This window comes from Felis catus, chromosome A1 (assembly GCF_018350175.1).
Source record: "Felis catus isolate Fca126 chromosome A1, F.catus_Fca126_mat1.0, whole genome shotgun sequence".
Lineage (NCBI taxonomy): Eukaryota > Metazoa > Chordata > Mammalia > Carnivora > Felidae > Felis > Felis catus.
Window position 1 is genome coordinate 28,339,589 of NC_058368.1, and position 25,560 is coordinate 28,365,148.

A 25,560-nucleotide genomic window follows, 5' to 3' on the forward strand; every position below is an offset into this window, starting at 1 on the left:
AAATAAAATTACATACAAAAACAAAATAAAATAATAAACCCAAACCCCAGAAATCCTGTAGGAAGCAAGCTCTTTTTAATGAAATAATAATTGGTAGAATGAAAAAGAACAAGCAGAGCAACACATGCACAGACGTAACACATTTTGCAATTAGATGTCAGTCATGTCTTAGCATAATTGAATTTTTTCATTAGATGTAAATTATCAAGCAGAATCACGTCCAAATATAGGAGAAAAGCAGATTGAAACATACTGGCACTGTAACCCACATTCTTTTAAGAATATGACATCATGCATTAGTGTGAAAGACTCATCAGTTTTTAAGTTTCTGGACTGGACCAACCTGTCTGTTGTTGGAAAGGATAAATTGTCCTCATACAAATCTCCTTCTAAACCAAGACTGCTCCAGCTACTGCTGTTACCATTACTGCCAGAAGAAGAAAAGAACAGAGCTGAACCAGAAAATGAATAGTAAAGAAGACCTTGGTTTTCCTTGGAACAGCTTCTGTCAGTGGTAACTGGGAGGTTCGGAAGCTGCCCCGGCGGAGTGGGGCATCCTTGGAGGGAGAGACCATCACTGCTACTGGAAAAGGTACTTGACAGCTTCAGACATTGAAAGTTTTCTTACTTGCCCTCAACAGATCAGGAAAATTATTCTAAACCTGTATTTATTTTACACATGAACATAACAGAAAGACTTTTAGGACAGCAAATGGATGCACAAAGTAAGAAGCTTCATGATTTAATTAACGTCTATGACAAATCTTGGGATATAATTTGTAAAAAGCCAATACCCTTCAGTTTGGGTAACATTTTAAAAAGACCGTAGGTTAACATTCTCTCAGCTCTTTAGACAGCGCAAACACTGATGGGCTGGGGAGGTGGGGATGAAATGACAGGCACAAAAACATAGCCCCGAACAGACCTTTTGTACCTACTTGGAGAAAAGATGTTTTCTGATTTTAAAATACTCTTATTATGTCAATGACCTTCATTTCATACATTATGTATAATTCAGTAGGTGGCAAATATTATACACTTTCTTCAGAATATTGAATAACCAAGGCTCAATTAAGCAATGCACCTGTCTGGTGGGCCAGTCACCAGTGCCACACAGAGAACTTCTTGAACTACCTAACTAGAAGAAGAAAGCAACTAGATTCTCAAACTGCAGCAAAGCAATAAAACACAAAAAGCAACTGTGTTCAGAAACAAAATTAAATGAAAAATTTCAGATTAAAACCTAAACATGCAATTTAAAATTCTAAGTCATTAAAATAATTAGTAAGCACATTAGTTCGCAGTGATAAGCAGCTTATATTTCCCCACATTATGCTAGGCAATTATAAAAATTAATATTTATACAAACCAAAATTTTGGTTCTAAAAAGTGAATTAACACAAAATCATCCTCTGTGCATCAGTAGACGTTGACAAGGTTACCAACAAAGGGACAATTATTTAAACGTTATAAAGAGTTTCCAAGCAATTTCAACAATTTGCATATCCATCTTTACTCTGGCACTATCACACTGTCACACACTATAATGTCTTCGAAAATAAAAGCTAAAACTGAGCAGTGCCTTTTCAACCTACGTTCAAAAAAGTATAGCTCTATCACAAAACCATTAAAACAACCAGAGTTATGCCTCTGTAGCCTGCTGTCAAACAAATCGAGAATGGAAAAACATGGAGATACCGAAGGGACAGACGGCTGTGAGCCGAAGAGAAAGAAAAAATTATCTCAAACACTGCATTTACATCTACCAATAGAACGATTTTTCTAAACAAAGAAAAATACTACAAAATTAAAATTCTTCCTCATTCCCTGACAACAATGACCCCTCCTTTTAATTAATAATAAAAACCCATCACCTAGATTTTAAGTGAACATGAAAAGAAATAACAGCTGAAGAATGTAAAGACCAAAAATTCAAACTCCCTCTATTTAACCTCATTCCCTCACCTCTGCTACCCCTCAAAATAGATCAGATTTAAAGTTAGTTATTTATAAAATGCCATTTCTAAATAGGGTGACCATAGAATTTTTCATCTAACCAGGACACTTTTGGAAATGAAAGAAGTCACCATTAATAACTATACCAGAACAGCAGGAGCAAACCAGGACTGTCCTGAGCAATGATCATCTGACATTAATCCAACACAAAACAACTTAATTTCTTCACTTAACAGTCTTGATATTTCATTCTTGAACACTGTCCTGTTTCCATCATTTTCTTTTATATCTTTTCCTATTTCCTATCTATTCCTATTTGTGTATTTTCCTTTTACATCTTTTCATATTTCCAATGTCTAGAACAGGCATACCTCCAACCAGTGGGAGTCTAAGGCTTAAATTCTTTATTGTTGTTTTCAGCCACATGAAGATGACTATCGACTTTGACATATCTCATAAAGATGATCTCAAAACTTCTGCAAGCCCGGCCCCACCTCTTACCTAATCCACTATATAACTACTAAGATTCACAGACTGCTTGAAGTACTTGAAGAGATGCATGTACCAGGTCTCTTCCTGATCAAATAACTATACATTCCTCATAAACACTTGTGTACTTTGAAATTATTGTTTTTTTTTTTTAACTGTTGCCCTCTACTAAACTTCCTATTTAGAGTGAAAGCACGTAGAGTGTCCAAACTGGAGTCTTTTATCTCCTATCTGATTTCTGTACCAGAAAACAGCACATGTCATCAAAGACAAAACATGTGAAGTCATGTATTTTAAGCGTGGTCTCTGAAGCACCTGCATTAAAATCATCTGAGGTGCTTACCAAGCATGCAGATTCTTGGGACCTCCAATGACCTAATGAATCTTAATCTCTGGGAGGTGAGGCCCTGGAACCTGTATATTCAACATGCACTCTACCAACCCTGGACAGGCCCTAGTTTTTCTTTGTGCTTGAACCTTAATAACCACACAGCATAAGAGTTCTTATTAAAACTGTGCTCAGGGGCACCTGGGTGGCTCAGTCGGTTGGGCGGCCGACTTCGGCTCAGGTCATGATCTCGCGGTCCGTGAGTTCGAGCCCCGCGTCGGGCTCTGTGCTGACAGCTCAGAGCCTGGAGCCTGTTTCGGATTCTGTGTCTCCCTCTCTCTGCCCCTCCCCCGTTCATGCTCTGTCTCTCTCTGTCTCAAAAATAAATAAACGTTAAAAAAAAAACAAAACAAAAAAACTGTGCTCAATTAAAACTACAGGTGTGTTTCTGACAAAATGCTATCAAGCCAAGTTTTTCCCATCCCAAATTCAAACAGTTAATTTTCTGAGCCAAATGTATTTACCCATGTTAAACATAATCATTTTAGTCTCAGCCTGATTTGGTCTTTTTGAAACTTGGTTCTGTTAACGAGATTTTTTTTTAAATTTTCATTTTAAGTCATTCACACATAATGAGCACAGTAGTCCCTTCTTATCTGTGGAGGGACTGCATTCCAAGACCCCCAGTGGGTGCCTGAAACCACAGATAGTACTGAACCCCATATATACTATGGTTTTTTTCTTTACATATATACCTACGATGAAGCTTAATTTATAAATTAGGCACACTAAGAGACTAACAAAATCTAACAATAAACTAGAATAATTATAACAATATATGGTAATAAAAGTTATGTGAATGTGGTCCCTGTCTCTCAAGACATCTTACTGTATGTACTCACTATTCTTGTGATGAGGTGAAAAGATAAATTGCCTACGTGTTGAGATGAAGTGCAGCCAATGATGCAGGCACAGTAACATAGTAACATAATGTTAGGCTACAATGACCTTCTGACAACATGTCAGAAGGAGGGCCATCTTCTTCTGGACCTTGACTGACTGCGGGTAACTGAAACCACGGAAAAGCAAAACCACAGATAAGGAAGTGGGGAAGGACTCCTTACTCTCCAGCACTAATAAAATGCCAAAGAGGACAGAACCAAGGACAGAGCCATCAAATCGGACAATATCCCGCAGGGTTCTTCTACTGGCGACAGGCCCCTTAATGCCACGGGCCACTAACCCTGGTTCTCTCATTTTAACCCCAGGATTTCCAAAGCAACAACATCAACCCTCACGGAAATTCTAGAAACCCGCATTTCTCCAAGATGAGAGAAGAATTTTAGTGTTAACTTCCTATACCAGGTTAGAGTTATGGAAAAGGCCACATGATGTTTGTGATATTACCCCTACGTCCCACTACCACTTTTATTTATTTTTTTTTTTCAACGTTTATTTATTTTTGGGACAGAGAGAGACAGAGCATGAATGGGGGAGGGGCAGAGAGAGAGGGAGACACAGAATCGGAAACAGGCTCCAGGCTCTGAGCCATCAGCCCAGAGCCCGACGCGGGGCTCGAACTCACGGACCGCGAGATCGTGACCTGGCTGAAGTCGGACGCTTAACCGCCTGCGCCACCCAGGCGCCCCTACCACTACCACTTTTAAAGACTGCCTTTTGGGAACTCGATTTTAAGATGTATTGGTGGTTTACACAGCATTTTAAGAAACTATGACAGAACAGATGTTCTACAAAAATATTAATACTGGTTAATGCAAGCATCAAACAAAATGCTCTGAGATGATGTGTTCTAACAGGTGAAAAGCCATTTCTTTTCCTTCCTCCCCTCCTTCCATGGTCTTCTCGCCTCCCCCTCCTGCTCAGTCACTTCCAAGGGTTCTGTTCAACTGAAGCCTCACAGGGTCCCTTCCACAGCCTGAAACTAAGAACCCTTTCCTCTCCCTACACTCAGCTGTGGAGGGCATTTATTATTTCCAATTATCAATTAATGTGGGTCAGAATTTATGGCATTTTATAGTTTAGTCAGGAGTGCCTTTATAGAGTTAAGAATATAAGAAAAAAATGTACTGCAATTAATAAAATATTCAAAGGACTGTTATTATGAACAAAATTAACTAAGAAAAGTTATATATGAGGTTAAGTGCCTTCTGCTGTACAAAACCATATTTTTATGATGAGTTTATGTATTATTTCCAGTCAGTCACATATAAATGCTCTAGGTCATTTTGTTCCTCAATAGAGGCTAAGTGAGAACTCCTTCTCCAGGAAGATATTACTTTAACTAATAACAAGAAAATTACAGGGCCATTTTGATACCTTTTACAGATAACTGTCCTTTACCCCAGACTAGAAAGAAAAAAAAAAGTACCCTTTTTAAAGTAAGAAATACATTTTTTTCCATCAAAAGTTCACAAAAGTCTGGGAAAATCCTCAGGGTATAAATCCAAATGTATGCAGTATTGTTCATATCAACTACTGGCACACCCAAAGAAAATTAGCTTGGCTTGTTACTGTATCTAATAAATGTGCAAAACCATTAGAACCGTACTATGGATAATAAAATACGTTTTGAAAACAATGGCAGAATTTTCAAATTCATAATTCCCAAACCCCCCGGTGTAAAGCTACTTCTGAGGTCTGAGGATCACACGTACAGCTTCAGTTACCTTTCACTTAGGTGATGAAAACTGCTGCTCTCATCCTGGTGTTCATCTTCAAAACTTAAATTGGACCAGCTGCCAGTGCTGTCATCACCAATACTGAGGTTCAGCTGCTGGCTGCCCAGAGACTCAGTTGACTGAAAGTCTTCTATTTCTTTTGGACTAGAAGGAAGGAAGGGAGAGAGGGAGGGGAAAAAGAAAACCAATCCGAAAGCATCAGATTCTGAATTCTAAGGCTATCAATTTGACGATAAAGAGGACAAAAACAAGACACAATATTCAGAGCCACACCAGTGGCCCATCCAACACTTTGTGTCTGCTAATGAAGAGACTTTGAAGAAGAGCATACTAATTTCAAAGTGAACTGAGCTCTATCTGTTATGGATCCACCCCAAGTGCTACATTTATCTAAATTGTCTTTAAAGCAGTTCATATTTTAAATGGGACCTCTATAGAGGAGCACAAGTTCCTAAGTTTACCACCTACTTTTAAGGCTGTACTTTTATTTGTACTGACAGGAAGCTCTTTCTGGCTTTAAGAACAAAAAAGCAGTTTGAGGAATTCAGCTACTGTCAATCAAGCCTACAGTCAAACCAGCCAGATCTCTTTAAAATTTTGAGCACGGATCATAACCCTTCTCATTATTTTTTTCAATGAAGAAGAGACATTTACATTTTTATTCCATCTTCACAAGAAAGGCCATTCACTATTCAATTACTCTAACTGCCCACTCTATATTTTGTTCTCAACAGTTTAAAAATTCTATTTTTAAAGATGATGAGGAAAAATATTAGTCTTTTGATCAAAACCTTCTGGTGGCCTCTCACCGATCAGAGTCCAGATCCTTATACTTGCTGGTATGATTCCCTCTCATCATTCCCTCCATCTTGTTTCACCTCTTACTCTCCCCAGCTCACCAACGTCAGCCATGCAGCCTCTGTGCTATTTCCCCAACATGCACAATCCTACCCCTTTGTCTGGTACCCTCTGGTACCAATTCCACATGACTTCTTCTCTCTTCACCCTGGGCTCTTTGCTCAAATGTTACTCAGTGTTGCTTCCCTAGCTACTGCCCACCATCCCCACCTGCTGCCACTGACCACCACCATCCATCGTCACCCCACCCCACCCCACCTCTACCCACCTCTCTTCTTTTAGTTTTCCTCCAAAGCCCTTATCACTCTGTGACATATTTCGTATTTTACTTCTTTGTCTTATTCCATTGGAACATAAGCTCCAGAGAACATGTATCTTTGACCGTCTTACTTATTTCTGTATTCCCAGTGCCTGGGATAGATCCTGAACTGCCCACCCCCTTGGGGGCTATCCTCATTTTATATTTAAGATACAGCAACCAGAATTTTAGTGCACAGGCACATTACAGTTCCGAGCCATAATGGAGCACTCCTTTGTTCTTTTTTTTTAACACTTCTCTGGAATGTGCCACAATCTAATGGTTTTTGGCTGAAATGACCCACTAGATGAGGTCCAGAGAAGAGTTTTAATGACTGCTGAGTTATTCTGGCTCATAAATAACAGCTCAGAATACAGTTTAGATGTTTGCTCTTCTAAAAATGCACTACCATATAATTCCCCATTTAATACTCACATACCACCCTTCTGTACATTATAGCTCTGTGAAATATTTATGGTTATTTTCATGAATCAAACATTTGCAAGAAAGGGGACACTAGTGAAAGAATCCAAACGATACCTTTAAAAACAATCCATCTGAATGAATCCCCCTTAAAGCTTCAAAGGCAAACCATTTTAACATCAGAAACAGAAACTGGGAAACAGCACACTATACACACTAGAGTCAACTTTTAACGATCAGCACTTATAGAACCCTAGCCCAGTTATTAAGAAAAGAAGACAAAAGGGAAAAGAAAGACAAAGCAATATTCCACTGGCCTTGACAAAACGTTGGAATAGACAGCACCAGCTTATATGAACAAGTCCAAGGGCTGACTTACTCACCCTAGGGAGTAGGAAGGGAAAGTGAAAATACTGAGCTGTCAGTAGCATTTGCCAGGCCCTCGAGGGATGTCTTAGAGACTCCAATCTAGAGGTGAGTCTCTTTTTCTCCCACAGGCCTGGGGAGGGGCACAGGGAGACACATTTAAAATAGTCTGAGGCTAATTTTATTTGAGGAAGGTTGCTACAGGGGTAGAAAAGCCTAGTGTACTACAACTTATTTATCCATATATTTATTAACCACTTCTTATATGTCTATCATCATATTAAGAACTGATAGGTAATCACGAACAAAGAAAGTGCAGGTCTAGGACAAAAGTTTGCAAATTTTTACCGTAAAGGGCCAAAGAGCAAACACTTAGGCACTGTTGGCCACAGATCTCTATTCCAACTACTCAATTCTGCAACTAAAGCATAGAATCAGCCACAGACAATACATAAATGAATGAGCACAGCTGTGTCCCAACATAACTTTATTGAGAAACATAAAATTTGAATTTCATATAATTTTCACGTCACAAAATAGTATTCTTTTGATTTATCAACCACCGAGGAAATGTAAACACCAGTCTTAGCTCACAGATGATTACAAATAAAACAAAAAGCAGTGGCCAGATCTGGCCCGTGGGTTATAGTGTGCCAACTCCTGCTCTAGGAGAAAGGAGGCTGGCTGGTAGGGACCGCCCAGAAACAGCTCAAGAGGACGCTATGGAACAACTGCAGTCCAAGGTCCTCAACAAACCATCTCCCTATTTTAAGATGGCTAAGAAGAGAGACAGACATTGCCACGGCTTTGACAAAAGCCACTAAAAAATCTGAGAAAATCCTGTGACTCCATTAAATCCCACCCCGACTCTAGGAACTTTCTCTTTTCAGTGGGACTAACAAAATCCTACCAACTAATAACAGTGATGATCCTGATGCTTCCCAGGGAGGCAAAAAAGGTTAAAAGCGCAAATCTGAACTCAGGTGTCAGAGTCTCTGAGCACAAGACACAGCACGAGACCCTGTGAGGCTCTTAGAAATGTCCCCTTAGATAGGGGCCTATCAAGAGAAGGGAGGGGCGCCTGGGTGGCTCAGTGGGTTAAGCGTCGACTTCAGCTCAGGTCATGATCTCGCGGTTTGTGAGTTGGAGACCCGTGTTGGGCTCTGTGCTGACAGCTCGGAGCCTGGAGCCTGCTTCAGATACTGTCTCTGTCTGTCTGTCTGTCTGTCTGTCTGTCTCTCTCTCCCCTCCCCTGCTCACTCTCTGTCTCCCCCCAACAAAAGTAAATACAATAAACATTAAAAAAAGAATCTTAAAAAAAAAAGTGATAGCAGCAGTGAAAATCTTTGGAGAGTTTTTAAAGCTTTCTTCCTCACAGCAATTGGTTAAATTATGTTCTTTATAAGAAAACTTACCTTTGTGAAGAGAAAAAAATAAAACACTATAAAAAAATTTAATCTCAGAGTAGTTGGTTATCATTTGCTTTATACATTTGCTGTATAAAACCCTCCAGCTGTTCCTTCAATCCAGCTTTACCTACTTCGTAGCTCTGTGAATGAGGCAAGGTGACCATCCTCCCTAAGCTTCTTTTTCCAGCTTGGGAGATGGTTAACACCTCCCCTCAGAGGGCTGCTGGGGAAAAAATGAGACAACACACACGAGGAGTAACGTACAGGATATGAAACAATACACAAATGTAGTATGGAAAATTTTTTGTTAACTTAGGGGTTAAAAATAACTGTACCTTTTGGAACAGGACCTAAGACCCATATGATCAAGTTTAACGTTTCATTTTATCCTGAGACCCAAAAGAAATCTGAGACTCACCTGCTAACAGCACGTCCAACATTGGTCATCGCCGACGTCATTATTTCTGTGGTAAGGCTTTCAGCAAAGCTAACGCCATCCTGTCCAATCCCGCTATCAGCCACCAGACTGGTATTGCTCAGTTCCCTCTCTGCTTTTTCAATAGCTTCAGCAACTATCTTCTCAGCAAGCACTGTCTTCTTATCAAGACCAACATGAATTTGTGGGACATCAAGATGAAAAATTCTAGATTCCTGATAGATGTTGCTAAGTTTTGATTTAGAAGCTGGCTGACTAGTAGCAAGTGAATCCTGCCTGGAAACATGTTGAGATGAATTTCCAGTGCAATCATGCAGTTCTTTACGGTCACAATATCTGCAGGGTTGACTTATAAGAGGTGACAACTTTTCTGCATAAGTGACCCTATCAGCTGCTTTTGTGGACTCAGACGCATGGAAAACTGCAGATCCTAAACTGAGCTCTAAGGTATCATCCGCTACTTTTTTCGCATACTGTTCTATAGCTTGAACCACACTCTCTCCATAACCAAACCCATTTAAGCTGCCTGTACTGTGGTAAAATCTGTGATTTTGCGGGGAAGGCTGAAGAGCCTGAGGAAATTCTGGCTCAGCGGGCAACCTGGTGTCTTCATCACGTCCAGACTTTTCATAAAGGCAAGAATCTGTTAAGGATTTTGGCAAGCCAACTGTAGACACTGTCAGCTCTTTTTTAACATCTCTTGTTATGCTGTGAGCAAGAGAGGCTGAAAAACTATACAGTTCAGAGCAGTCATTTTTGTATGTATCCAGCGTCCATTCACAAGTTTTATTTTTGCAAAGGTAAACTCCACTTCTTTTACTTTGTCGTTCGTGATCTACTTCTTGGTGGTGTTCTTTATTTAAGAATATTAAGAGGTCGTTCTTGGTTGTCACCTGTGAGCTCTGCACGGAGAAAATTTTTGAGCTGCACTTCATTTGGGCTGCCTTCGCTGCTTCTCGTAACCCAGACTTAACAGATCGATAGGCAAGTCTATTGGCATACTGATCCATTATTAACTCACTATTACCACCTTCCTGTTTGAGTACTTGGATAATGTGACCTGCATATTCGTCTGTCACGCTTTCACAGCTGGGATACTTGTACGTCAGACCAGACACACAAGAACTTGGTGGTAATGAAAGACTGGACGGATCTACTTCTTTGGGGTCTGCCAGAGCCTCCATCTCCAACTTCTCTTCTGATCTATCGTCTCGGCCACAGTCCACGTAACAACTATTCCTCCTTTGCCTGAAAAGCACACAGCTTCTAACTTTTGCTATTTTCTCAGCCTCCGTAATGACTTCTGCTGCCAGGTCACCTGCAAAATTGCGTAATATTTGTAAGTTTTCCTCTGAGTGACTTAAAGCAGTAGGTGACACACTTCTTTGACTCTTCACAGTTAAGCAAGGGCTTTTAACCTTGGGTTCCTGAGTTACTTTATTATCTAAATGGGAAGCTGCCATTTCTGTGGCCAGAGAAATGATGTGCGTAGCTAACGATTCCGCAAACTGAACTTTCTTCCCTGAGTGCTCTGACTTCACATCCACTTCCGGATGCTCTTCGTCTTCACTGCTTTCCACTTCTTCTGAAAGAGATCGCATGAGTTTCAACATGAACTCTTCTTTTTCTATAGTATTTTGTTCACTTTCAGACAAACTACCAACAGATGAGTTGTGAGGTGTAGAGGGTGGTGTAGCAGGTGCGAATTCTTTTGCCAATTCCCCCTTGAGCTTTTTGGTTAACTTCTTGATATCCCATTCAGAACTAGCCTGGGATGGTACTAGAGGAGTGGATGGAGGAGTATCGGGTATCACATTGCCGTCTCTAATCTTCTGTTTATCTTCCACGTGCAAACCATCTACACACGTAAGCACTGTAGAGGAGAAAGTATGTGAATGAGGACAAGGGTGGTCTTGACCAAAACACAAGGGCTCAAGTGCTGCATTATTCAAATTATCCTTTTTCATGGATTTGTCTTTAGCAACTTCCTTCAAATCAGGTTTCTGACCCACAATTGTCGGACAAGGTTGCGGTGTCTCTAAAGAAAATCCATGAGCTATAGAACCTTTACATTCTGGAACACAGTCCTTTCCTACTGAAAGTGAACAGGGGGTTAAGTGATCTTGAGCATCGAGAAATTTGGGGAACTTTTCCAAGGTCAACTGTGACTCTGCTCCAGGAACAAGCAAGTCTTCCTTGCGTTCAGCATTTTTATCTACATTTGAGATCGCCGATTTGCTTTTATCGATGGAATGTTTAATAATAGATTTAGATAATCGATCAGCAAACATATCCTTATTGCTAACTTCTCTCTGTTGCACTGTTGCTTGATCAGAACAGAAAGGAAGGGTTTCTCCCTTTACTGTTTTAGTTACACCATCTGTTCGTTCATCAACTGTTTTTGTACATTTGAATGATGTCATTGACTCTAAAGTTTCATTTACAATCGTATGCACCATTGCTGCAGAAAAGTTGTTAATAATCACAGGATCACTTGTTAATTTTGAAGAGCTCTGCACTTCAGCAGCATCATTAGTTGGTTTAACATCATTCTGGTTACCTGGATTGTGGTCTGAGGGTAAACAAATATTTCTGAGACACGCTACTTCCTCATCTTTGTTTTTTGTGGTAACACATGTCTGGATAGAATCGCCATTCAAATTACTATCATCCGATGACCGATGAGATTTTGACTGATATATATTAGATGAGATATGATATGGGAGAAGGGCACTTCCTGCCAAGGGTACTGGTATCGAAGTAACAATTCCAGAAGTACAAAACAAGGCCTGCTGTACTGTGTATTCCTTTTTATGTTCCTGCATGGGTTTTGTCTCCTTAAGGGTCTGGTTGTTAAAAGCAGGGGAAAACATCAAGGTCTGTGTCGGTGGAGCTAAATTTCCTGCACTGGCATCCTTTATGGTGTCTGTGGAAACACTAACTGCTGCCTTGGTTGAGAAGGTCACGCCAGCTTGTGAAAGCTCGATGAACGCTTCCTGTAATACAGACTCAGACAGGTCTTTTGCGTAGGACTTCACTGCTTTGTCTTCATAGTCAAACGGCCAACACTGTGGAGATGCGGGTGTTGGGGGACAGGAAAACTGACACACCTCCATGATGCCTTCAAAAACAAGCTCTTCAGCAAGATCCGCAGCAAACCGAGCGACCGTGTTTGTGAATATCTGCTTTTTTACATACTGTAAATCCCTGAAAGCATTTGATAAAGCTTCACTCACCAAAAAATTAGCCAGACCACTAACAGCACGTTCTCTCAGTGAAAACGCACACTGCCTTCTCAGTTCGTTAAATGCCATCTGAAAAACAGAGGATGTCAATTTGATAGCCAGGTGACACAACGCATTGGTACACGAAGAGACTCCTTTCTGTAAGTCTTTAAATGCACTGCCAAAACTTTTTTCCACAAGGTCCGAGGCAAATTTCTGAATAGTATCTTTAATCATCAAGGATTTATTTTTAGATTTACTTTTTTGATCAAGGCTTCCACTGTGAAGAGCTATGGTTTTATTTTCTCCCTTCTTAATGCTATTAATGTTTGATGTGGCATTAGTATGTTGGGTATGAAGAACAGAGCCCAGAACCTTACATGAGATGCTATTTGCATAATCCTCATAGGTGTAATAAACAGAATCATGATCTTCATGAATCCTATCTCCACCAATATCTGTTTGGCAAAAACATTCAGCAGGAGTACAACCTCCAAGAGGGCTAAAGGCAGAGGATCGAATAGGGCTAAACAAACCACTGTCCTCCCCTGACGCCTTCACTGGGCGAGGTGAATCCGGGGCATCACACAGATTACTGTAAGGGGATTCTGGTTTACGAGGAGTTGGCTTTCTAACGTTAGCTGGGAGAGCTGGACGCTCAAACTTGAATTTTTGAGGATTCATAGTAGTAGTTACAGAACAAGATTTTTCATGTTTGTGTCCTTTCTTTTGCGACGGCTTCCCTACAACAGGATCTTTTAGAAATGGACAAGAAGTCTCTAAAGTTTGTTCTAACTCATCAAACTGATCAAAACTATCAAAAAATTCACTTACTTCTGAGTCTGAATCCTCTATATCATCTTTCATCACGGGAATTTTAGGTAACTCAAGTTTTGCTTTTAAACTTTTTTGATATCCTTCTTCATCCAAGAAAATAACAGGACTTGGACTTGAGCATTCAGATTCAGAGGAATAGGCAGGAGAAGAAGAAAAAAACATTTTCTGTGTATCACTACCTTTATCTGAAGCATTAGATGATCTATAGAAACTCTTTTGGATCCAAGGCTCAGAAATTAGTGTTGTGACTGAAGTTTTCACAGAAGGTAGTTCTTTATGTCCCAGCATATTTATTAAGGAAGTTGAAGGTTTAGCCAATGACTTCTGCCTCCCAGAGCTAACCAGAATTCTTAAATCATGGGTTTCTAGATGGTGACCAGAAGAAGTCTGTGAAGCAGCATCACACTGGCTCTTTAGTGCGGCAAGGTTTATTCCTATAGGAAAAGAATAAAGTGATCAAATTATTCTTGAACAGAATCTTTTAAAAATTAATTCACATCAATGGGAATAAGTAGACTTTAAGCATGAAATATTTATTTGTAACATAAATGACTTCTACACTCTGTGGTTTACCAGGTTCCTCCCAAATGAATTTGAGAGCAAATACACCTTTCACTAACATAATTCCATTTTACCTCACACATGGGAATATCTGGGTCTACAAAATGCTTAGTTTCTTGTCGCTGTGTGTTAGAAACACTAATATCGTCCCTCTGCCAGGTAACCCTTCTCAAATTTGAACCCAGGCATGGTCCAAACACTTAATGTAATGAAGCAAACACTGCTTGAACAGTACTACCAAAATAAGAACAGAAATAGCAAAACTAAAAACCAGGTAACAATGAACTTAAAAATCGTAAGAAAAATTCCTTGCACAATCAAAAAAACAAACAGGTAAAATGCTCAAACGGTATCAAATTTCAAAATAAATTTCAATGGAACAGGCAGCCTTAAAACTTTTAAAACCGAACATCAGACTTTAATTTCCTATTTCAAGAGAAAGTCTAGTAAAGAACAAACCATCAGTAAATGGCTTTAAAGGCTCTTCTTCCTCTAAGTGCTCAAAAGCAGTGACAAAGTCATCCTCTATGGAAGACACGGACTGGTTGGTGTCGTCATCATCTTCCTGAGCAGTCTCAAGTTGGCGCTTCTGATGCAAGTATGTGTCCAGGGTATATCTTATACCAGTAGCGTATTTACTTAGCAGGCTAAAGATAAAATCAATTCTGAGCCTTGGTAATGTAGGTGACACTCTCATGACACAGAGCATTCCAGAATGGTGACTCTTGGGGAAGATGAAAGATGATAAAAAATAATTTTAATTTCAACATGTATTACACAAACAAAGCACAGTATCTGGAAAGTGAAGTCTAGAAATAACACAATCTCGGGAAAAAAAGAAATGCATGGATCCTGGAAGGCTCCCTGATTTTGTACTGTTTAATTCTTTTCTTCATTCTTTCTCTACATTTCTCACTTCCCAATCTCTTTTCCTCCCAATCTTTCTCCCATCCGGCATTCAAATTCCACCTCCTCTAGCTCCTTAAATGTTACAGAACTTACCACCCATACCCTTGGCAATTATGCTTTCCTATATTACTATAAGCCCTAGGAGTTCCCTTGCTCATTAACCTAGCTCACCAACTACACTGTAAACTGCATGAGGGCAAGAACCAGGTTCTGTTCTATTTTTGTATCCCATTTTACAGTGGTTTCCAGCATGATACCACCTTCTCTCCTATTATAAAAGAATCTTCCCCTCCTTTGACCTAAATTCCCCTAGTTTTACAATTTACCATGATGTTTACAGCTTTGATTAGGAATCTAAGTCATCAGATTTTTTCCATATATATTATCTTAAAAAACGCAAATATTGACAAATGACTTATTGGAAAAGGTGGAAACTAAATAGCTAATCACCTCTTGTAATCCTAGCAAATAAAACAAAGTAAATATAAATGAAGAATATAATTAAGGAAATGAGGCAAGCAGTCCTATTGTTATCTGTAGACCTCCATATGAACACTGTAGTTTTTTAATACTTGGAATAATAAGTAACTCAAATTTTAAACCCACTAACTCAATTTTTAGGAGGTAAAAAATGCAAAGCATTTATCTTTGATGTATTATTAACAAAATAATACTTAGTAAAGAACTGAAAGCTGAAGGTTATAAAACTACCTACCTGTCTGAAATGGTGACATTTTTATTTACAAATAAAGAACATGTCTTCCAATGTCCACTTTACACTGAATTTTTTTAGCCAGAAAACAAGTTAAAGTATGTTCTCTAAAACACAATATTTATATAAATTTGGAAATGGTCATAAAAGGGGAAAGTGCCTATAGTTTATACAAAGGTAGAAGAAATTCAAGAAACCCAGAAATGTATTTTCTAAAACAAATTAATATGTACTGGGCATTATCATTTAGGGAACTTCACACATGAAAAATCTAATTGAAAGCTATCACCAAAGTTATTCAATCCTTCAGTAATTTCAAAGCTTCATGAGTTATGTTTCTTATAAATAGTATTTCCTTGAGACAGCATTTTAAAAAAAAGAAACTTGAAGCATTTAAAAGTTTAATACTGTCCATCAAGTGTCATTGTAAAATTTGCCCTGAAAAACTCATTAGAAATTATATGTAAAAGTTACCTGACTTGGAGAACCATTGTTTCCATCTGATGATTTATTTATATCCTTCATACAAATAATTTCATTTTCATTTAGACTGCAGAAGTGCAGTGAATTCAGAAGATCTGGAAGTTCCAAAGAAACTGCAGCTAAATCCTAATTTAAAACGATACAATAAATAACAGTTTAAGAAAATTTTTTTTTAAGTTTATTTGAGAGAGAGAGAGAGAGCACGCATGCAGAAGGGGCAGAGAGAGGGGGAGAGAGAGAGAATCCCAAGCAAGCTTTGTACTGTCAGTGCAAAGCCTGACTCAGGTCTCACACTCATGAACCGTGAGATCATGACCAGAGCCAAAGTCAGACGCTTAACCGACTGAACCACCCAGCTGCCCCATAACACTTTTGTTAAGACTCCTATAATGTGGGCTTTGTCTGAAAATCATAAGGTCCACTGGTGAATATAATTTCCAGTTCAAAATAGTTAATATAGTTTATCATACACAATCAATTTAACTTAAAAATAAAATGTACTAAAATATTGTAATACCTGCTGTTTCTGCAGCCTTTTCAAGTACTGATATCAAGCTACAAAGCATTTTTACATGGTACCTCCTGAATCCATGACAATTAGGCTTTTAAGAGTTTTTAGCTGCAAATATCAACCTGCAATCTTCAGGTTAACCATGGAATTTTCATACATATAGAGATTCTTCCCAATAGAATGTACTTCTTGGAGCTAAAGTTTTACGTTTGCAAAATACAAATCTATTTTTCGGCCTTTCCTCTCCAACATATTGTATTAGATTTTAACTGAAAAATTTATGAAGATATAAAGAAAATAGATTTTATTATTTTACTTATTTGTCCTTTTTATGTAAATATTTAACCCAGTGAAAGAATTATTAATATCTTTGACCCCTCAAAGAGTACTTTCCTTTATAAACATGGCTTTATCAGTAACTCTTAAAGAGGAACTAGAGTACGAGACAAATACTTTAGGGGGCGCCTGGGTGGCTCAGTCGGTTAAGCATCTGACTTCAGCTCAGGTCATGATCTCACAGTTCGTGAGTTCGAGCCCCAAGTGCGGCTCTGTGCTGACACCTCAGATCCTGAAGCCTGCTTCGGATTCTGTGTCTCCCTCTCTCTCTCTACCCCTCCCCTGCTCATGTTCTGTCTCTCTCTGTCTCAAAAATAAATAAATATTAAAAAAAAAATACTTCAGAACACTTCTCTTTTCAGCCTTATGTTCTCAGGAATATGTCTTCTCTTGCGCCTTCTGTCTAAGCTATTTCCTTCAGGGGCGCCTGGGTGGCTCAGTCAGTTAAGCGTCTGACTCTTGGTCTCAGCTCAGGTCATGATCTCACAGTTGGTGTGTTCAAGCCCTTCATCAGGGCTGACAGTGTGAAGCCTGTTAGGGATTCTCTCTCTGCCCCTCCCCCACACGTGTGCACACATATACACACACTCTCAAAACAAATACACTTTCAACAATTAAATAAAAATAAACTACTTCCTTCAGGCAAGGGCACAATCAAAACACACGGCAGAATTTTCATTATTGCCTGATATGCATTATTCATAAAGAAGTGAACGGTATTACCTCTTCTATTAGGAGACACTTTACTACCACAAAAGGAAACACGTGGCAACCACAAATATTAAGAAGCAGCATAAGGTATAAAAAAAAAGTATGCCTACCACATCTGCAAGAGCTTCAACCCTCTTTATGTAACTGTGAAACTTTCCTTTGCTGATCATAATCTCAACTACCAGTCTCTCTAAATACCTGCCAAAATCAGGCTAAAATTTTTGCATTAGCTAATCATTAGTTTTTACAAATTTCACCTTCTAAATTTAACACTATCTCAATTAAAAATATAATAATCTGAGGAAGTCAGATTTTAAGGCCATCCAAAATAAAAAAGAAGTCTTACTTGCTACGTTATGCACAGAATGGAAGGAAAGTTAGCCTGTGGCTTGCAGCCTTCTCAGATATATCACACTTGTGGTCTCCTAACCTAAAACTGCTCTCTGTAACAAGAATACTCTGAAAATGCTAGAAGTGAAAATGCCCAAAGCACACTCAAAAGCAGATCTCAAAATGTCATCTTTTAGCTTCAAATAGGAATGATAACAGAAGAGTTGAATGTACATTTTAGGCAAATAAGGCAAATCTCATGGTCTCAAAATTTGTTCCAAATAATCTCTCATGGTCTTTTCCAGTTCAATAAATCAACCATACCTGTATGTGAGCAGCATCTGTTTCTTCATTAAAACCTAGAAATGTGACCTGAATAAAAAAGGAATAAATCTCCATTGAGTTTTTAAGTCTTATCTCAATTATTGACAGAGCTGAGAAATAGAAAAAAGCACATAAAATGTTAAAATGCTGACTGCTATATACAAATGTTGAATCATTCTGTAATATACCTGAAACTGGTTATGCTACAGGTTGATTATACCTCAATTAAAAACATTTTTTAAATGATGTCATGGACAAAATGATTCAAATTTTCAAAGATCACCACAAAGGATTTTTACCAAAGATGCGTCTCCGTAGTGCAGCTCTTCAACCTTCCCCACGTCCACTCCATTCGCAAATTCAATCAGTTCTACTCCACACACCCATCTCCCATACGTCCGCTTCTCTCCATGCCCCTGCCACCACTTCCCTGCATGACTACAGTCCTGTCCCACCCGGTCTCAGGAATGATGTCACCTCCTCGTCAAAACCCTTCCACACCTCCCACTGCAAAGTCCTAACTGAGGCTCCAAGGTTCTGGGTTAGCTGGTGCTTTCAACCTTTCCTTGCTTACAGTCATACACATGGGTCCCCTTTCTGGGTCTAGAACATGCCTAAGGGCTTTGCAGTAATGCCCCCTCAACCTGGATCACTGCTCCTCGGATGTTTACATGCCTCGCTCCTCCTCATTCTTCAAGAGCCAACTTAAATGTCACCCCCTCAGAGAGGCCTTCCCTGGGTAGGCCCCAAGACTCCTTACTGACTCCCTGTGATATTATCACTTGTTTCCTTCAACACCCATATAATAGAGATTTCTCTGCAAAAGTTTATATAAATTGAATTCCTAAAGAATATCTAATGGCATGAGAAAATGTCACATTACGTAAAAAGGACAAGTTACAGAAAAGATGACACAGGTATATACACAATTTCAACCTTATTTTTAAAAACATACACATGAAAAACAATACTGGAAGGCGACACACCAAGTAAGCAGTGATTAACTCTAGATGGTAGAATTATATAAGTGTTCTTATTTTTTGCTACTTTTTTTCACCATGTTTTTCTTTTCCCTGAATTCGTAAGATTAATTACAGGCATTCTTTTTCATTTCAGTATTTCTTAATTTTCTATAAGCATTACATACTACTTTTGTAACCCCAAAAAAGTATTATTTTTAAAATTTATATTATCTTTAGGTCTGCCACATCATAGGAAGGAAAATTTTCCATTTGAAGACAAAAATCTACTAAACAAGTACTATGACTAAAAATATGAAATACTTAAATGACAGCAATATGGATAATCAATTCTCAAGAATTATGGGAAAGCAGCACAGTTAAAACAGAAAGCAACACTCAATGTACTTTTGATCCCTTTCTGATGAGTTACAACCAAGTCACAATATTCTATTACCCCGGGATCCTTATTCTGATATGGTTATTACTTCCCAAAAGTGTTCAGTTAATTCCAGGTTTCTAGGTACACTGTTTGGCTCCAAGAGCCAGTCTCCTCATCTATAAAACTTAAAGCAATACAACTCCTCTTCCACGGTTGGGAGGGTTAACAACACAATGTGGAGGAAAGTGCCTGGCACAGCACAGGCACTCAGTAACAAAGAGACACTTAAAAACAAACTTCCTTTCTTCGAAAAAATACTTTGAGCTACGCACACCCTCAAGTGAGACAGAAATTCCTGCTATTCTTTCAAGTTTCCTTTTACTGTATACAAAAAAGAAAATAAGTTGACATGGGGTTTTGAAGATGCCAGTAGTTTTATATTTCCCATTGACCAAGGAAGGCCTTGCCAAGGAATGTGGGCTCGGAAAGGCACTACGTCAGCAGCTAGAGAAAACAGGCTGGAAAACTGAGGGCAGAAGGACACAGGAGACCTGTCACACTTGGCAACAACTGAAGAGATTAAGGGTGGCTGGGCTTTACTAAAGTAAAGCAGGAGGGATAACAAAGAAGATAACAGGCAAGAGCCACAGAAATTAGCAGACACAAATAGAAAAGGCTTGGGTCAGAGAACACTAGGCCTATATATATATATATATGTGTGTGTGTGTGTGTATACATACATACACACACATATATATATACACACACACACACATATATATATACATATATATATGTATATATAAGAAAATCCCTATTTTTTATTAGATCCTTGGTTTCAAAAAAATTTTTTTTTAACTAACATACTTATCATCTTTGAGCTTGAATAACCTAATATCTTACTTCTCTCATTTGGTAACATTGGTAACATGAATGTGTTGATTAACTACAGCTGTAATGCAAGAAAAAATTTACTTCTTTTCACAGTAATAAATCCAAACAAAGACTGGAAACACTGATGTAGCACAGAAATAGGTGAGCAAGTAGTTAGTGTATCTTTAGTATATATATTAATTTCAAAATAAATTTATCACTACTTTTTCATTTTGTATCAAAGTGCTGAATTTAAATAACCAAGAAAACTAACAATAGCCCAAAAAATGAATATACGAAAATAGTATATATTTCATGTTTCAGAGTACAGCAGGAATCATCTAACATAGTGCTGTATGTCCAATGAGTGATCAACAACGTCTATGCACTGAATTAAATGTGCTCGTTATAATACACTAAGACAATTATGTTGGTGGATATTTAAAACAGGTACTTCTCATACTGAATTAATATAGAGAGATTTTAAACAATTTAAAAATAGACGATGCAGCTTTACAAAGGATGAAAATACACAAAAGTACCATGTGTTTTATTATGAAAAGATATAGAAAGTATTACAAAATAGCATGAAGATACACTGTGTTTTATTAGGAAAAGATATAGAAAGTATTATGTCAAACCTCAGTCAAATTGGCATGTTCCTCCTGCTTTAAACAGTCCTCCGCTGATACACTGCATAGTTCCTTCTCACTCTGTAATAAAGACTTGACCGACTGGAACACATCTTCACTGAAACTCTGAAAATAAAAGATACTCTTAATTTAGTTAATTCTAAGACAAGGTAAAAGATCCTGGAGATATTCTACTTTTAAGTGTACAGTCACTAACTCTCCAATTAATATGCATTTGATATCTACAGAATATCTACAGAATTCAATAGAGCTGAGAGGAAGAAAGAACAAAAGGCTTATTTAAGTAGAGTTCCAAGTGATCAAAACACACACACACCATAGCCCAGGCATTCGACCTATTAGAAGCTCATGAGGCCCTCACAATGGGTACACTTACTCTTACCCTACACTAAAACCCAACAGACTACATGCCTGATTTCCTAGTCATTGGCAGAACAGAAGAAACAATTTATATAAGGAGTGAGATGATGTGGAAACTGTAATAAGGCATGCTAACAAAAGTGATTATTCTCATAACAAAGTTGGAGATGGAAAAGAAAGAGAGTAACCTGAACTAAGGCTTTTCAGGGTCTTAACACAACTAGATGATAAGGCTTTCCAGATTTGGTAGAAGAAAGGTCACAAGTGCAAAGGAACAGATGGAAGAAAAATTTATATAAAGAAAATAATGAGTATGATAGTCAGACATAAAGAGAACGTTAATTTCCTTCTACCATATTCTTCCACTGATTTGTTGATCTGCTCTTCTATCAGAAATGTCCTTACTCTCTAATCTTCCCCTGTAGAAATCCTACCCAGTCCAAGACCTATAAAGATTTTCTCACCCCTTAGTCATTATCAAAGTTTCTATTGTATTGTCTGCACACTGAGATCATGAAGTCCATATCATAACACATCACCATTACTGTCTCTACATGTACTTGTCTTTCCTACCATTAAACTAAATTATTAAGGTCAGAGACTACATTTTATTCAATGTTTCCTCAGATTTCAGTACCTCACGTACTATATGAACTCAGTAAATGTTTGCTAATTTTAATAAATTAGAAATTAGTGGAAATCTTTGGTTTAAGAGATACACGTAATATGAAACCAAAGCAGTCAAGAAAATAACGTAATGTTAAATTTGAATACAAATTATCAATATGAACTCATGATTCTTTAAACACATGTACTACATTTTTCCATTAAAAGATCACAGAAGCAGGGTGCCTGGGTGGCTCAGTTGTTTAAGGGTCTGGTTCTTGGTTTCAGCTCAGGTCATGGTCTTGCAGATTCGTGGGTTCCAGCCCCACACTCTAAGCTGGCAGTGAGGAGCCTGCTTGGGATTCTCTCTTTCCTCTCTCACTGCCCCTCCCAGACTCGTGCCGTCCCTCTCTCTAAATAAATAAATTCATTAAAAAAGAAAAAAAGATCACAGAAGCAATGACCCTCAGTAGTAATGAGCATACCCAGCACCCAGATTTTGGTTTCTAAATACCATTTGCTAATAAAAGAACTAGAGCTCCTTAGGAAAATGGCTGGTTCCAAGCTGGAGGCAGAGAAAACATGATGTGTGGATGGAACATTTTAATTGTGACAGAAAGCAATGAAGACCTCAGGGACTAAATGGGTCATTTCAAAAGAACACAGAAGCAATAGGTGAAGGGGATTAAGAGCACACTTGTTGTGAGAAGCACTGAGTGATGCAAAGAATTGTTGAATCACTATACTGTGTACCCGAAACTAATATAACACCGTATGTTACTTTTTAATTCCTTTTTAATTCCAGTGTATGTACACACATACATACACTGGAATTAAAAAAAGACAACAGAAGCCAACTTGAAGGAATTCCTACTGGCCAAACTTGGGCATCTAAAGAATAAAAATAGTTAATGGATCATAACAACTGGATTAAAAAAAAAATCTATGAATCCATTAAAAGAGACAGATAAAAGGATGGGGGTTGGGGGAAAATACGTGTATATATAAGAAGGCTGAATGACAAATATGGAAAGAATAACAAAATTTAAAAATGCCATTTGTAACTCCCAAAGTAATTAGTGATTTAGGGAAAAATTATCAATGTATCTTAATCACTGGGTTAAAAGCTACTGGAGAACAGGATACTCTCTCTCAGCATCATCCTACAGATTACTTAACTGTACTAATTACAAAGGATACATGTCTTTATATTGGTGATATCTGGTGATATTGGGGGAAGACCAAAGAGACACAATACCCAAATAAGTGTGAATCTTGACTGGATCCTACCTAGATGAAGAACAAAGTAAAAATATCAAGGATATCTGAGACAATTAGGGAAATTTGTATATGAACTGCATGTTAGATGATGCTACTGAATTAATAATTTTCTGAGGGGCTCTCATGATGCTGATGTTCCTAAGAGATGCCTGCAGCATACTCTCACATGGTTTCAAAAGGGAAGTACGTTTGTGTGTGCACGTGTATTTATATACACACACAAACAGAATGGGTTGGCAAAATGTTAACAGAGGGTGAACCTAAGTGAAGAGTATGTATAGTGTTCATTGTACTGAGTTTTTTTTTCCTCAGCTTTTCTATGGGCTTAAAAATATTCGATGTGGCGCCCGGGTGGCTCAGTCGGTTAAGCATCCAACTCTTGATTTTGGCTCAGGTCATGATCTTGTGGTTTGTGAGATCGAGGCCCACATCAGGCTCTACACTGGCAGTGTAGATTCTCTCTCTCTCGCTCTATCTGCCTCTCTCCTGCTCTCTCTTTCTCTCTCTCAAAATAAGTAAAAATAAACTTTAAAAAATATTCTAAGTTTTAAATGATTCTGTTTTCATTAATGAGTGGAGGTTTTCAGGATAATGTACAAACAACTCAAAAAAAGGAAAAAATCTGAAATCTGAACCTGAACTATTGATATAAATTCATGACACTGAAAGGACAATGAGTACTCCTAGTACCCAGGGTACTTGGTTCCTAAATACTATTCAGGGTTTTTTGGGAAAATAGCCAATTTCAGGTCTGAGGAAGGGTAAGTAGATGGTGAAACTGGGTCAATCTGTTATACTAGAAAGCAGGGAAGCAATCAAAGAATTAAGAGCCTGAGACAAAATGACACAGGCACCAGCTTAGAGGGACTCCCAGGGACCAAGTTAGAGACCCTCTGAGCAACTTAAATTAATAAGTAAATGAATAAATGACTATAAATAAAAGATTGGAAAATAGAGAATTTTTAAATCCATGCGTCGAGCAATACAAGTGAATGAATGAAGGAATGAGAATAAACTCACTTGCATATTACACCAAATCACTAATCTGAAAATTGGTAATTCAAGGGCATTTACCATGTCTTTTTAGGTGATACTGTAGTTCATTTAACCTTAATGAGAGAAAGTTTTTCTTTAAGAATTCTCGCTAACTGGGGAGCCTGGATGGCACAGTGAGTTAAGCATCTGACTTGCTCAGATCATGATCTCACAGTTTGTGAGTTGGAGCCCCGCATCGGCTTCTGTGCTGACAGCTGAGCCTGGAGCCTGCTTCGGATTCTGTGTCTCCCTCTCTCTCTGCCCCTCCCCGCCTCATGCTCTGTCTCTATCTCTCTCTCTCTCTCTCTCTCAAAAATAAATAATAAACATTTCAAAAAGCTAAAAAAAATAAAAGAATTCTAGCTAATAAATGTAAAAGGAATGATAACATTTGGAAAATCATCATTCTGCAGCTTCCAGGAAATAAGATTCTGGAAAGGGTCATCAAGGATGCCAAATATATTAGACAAAAGGTTGCTGGAAAAAACAAGATACTTGCACAGAGCCAAGTATCACCCTCACAGATTATGTGATAACTAGAAAACATAAAATATACTTTTAAAATGGACAGTTCTGGCAGAGTGATTACCTTCATCAACTGATCAATTTTTGTATCACTGATCACAGGAAAACCTGAAATTCTGTCTTCAAATCATTCTACAAATTATTGTTGCCAAAAATGTTTAACCTGAATCTAATCAAGCATTTACACCTAACTTCTAGAATCTATGAAATGGAGAAGAAAGAGGAATAAGTTAAATACCACTGTGAGAAAACAACCAGACAGATCCAAAATGTGGGACATTGTATAAGAAACTGGTCCAGCCTGTTCAAGAAGTCAGTCTTGAATTTTAATAAATAAAAGAAAAAAAAAAAAAGAGGGGAAACTCTCAGACCAAAAGTAATATAAATAAGTCATAATTATCGAGTGCAACTTAAGGCCTAGAAGCCTAGACTGAATCCAAACTGGGGGTGAGGAGGACTGCGAAAGAGATTTCAAGGATAATAAAGGAAATCTGAGTACATCTGGGTATTGGATAGTAGGGAATTATACTGAATTTTCTTGAATGTGATCCTCGCACTACTTTTATACAATAACTGTATTATTGTTATGTGGGAGGATACTGTGATCCCTGGGAGAAGCACACTCAAGTATTCAGGAGTGAAGAGACATTAAGACCATAACTTTCAAGTTTGTTCTGCCACAAAGT

The 25,560-nt window shown here is 38.2% G+C and overlaps 1 protein-coding gene across 13 annotated transcripts in view; it reads right to left on the minus strand.

Moving 5' to 3' along the window:
- AKAP11 (A-kinase anchoring protein 11) overlaps window positions 1-25,560 on the minus strand; it is a 50,717-nt gene that overhangs the window by 10,432 nt on the left and 14,725 nt on the right. For 12 of the 13 annotated variants that reach the window (XM_011290613.4, XM_045053493.1, XM_023251876.2 and 9 more), the window contains 7 exons: window positions 21,056-21,172; window positions 18,201-18,248; window positions 15,980-16,114; window positions 14,344-14,608; window positions 9,245-13,757; window positions 5,461-5,616; window positions 344-427 (listed from right to left, as the gene is read on the minus strand). In XM_011290613.4, coding sequence (XP_011288915.2) covers window positions 344-427; window positions 5,461-5,616; window positions 9,245-13,757; window positions 14,344-14,608; window positions 15,980-16,114; window positions 18,201-18,248; window positions 21,056-21,172 — 5,318 coding nt within the window. The remainder of the gene's footprint in view (window positions 1-343; window positions 428-5,460; window positions 5,617-9,244; window positions 13,758-14,343; window positions 14,609-15,979; window positions 16,115-18,200; window positions 18,249-21,055; window positions 21,173-25,560) is intronic. The other variant, XM_006927317.3, reaches the window with a different exon arrangement.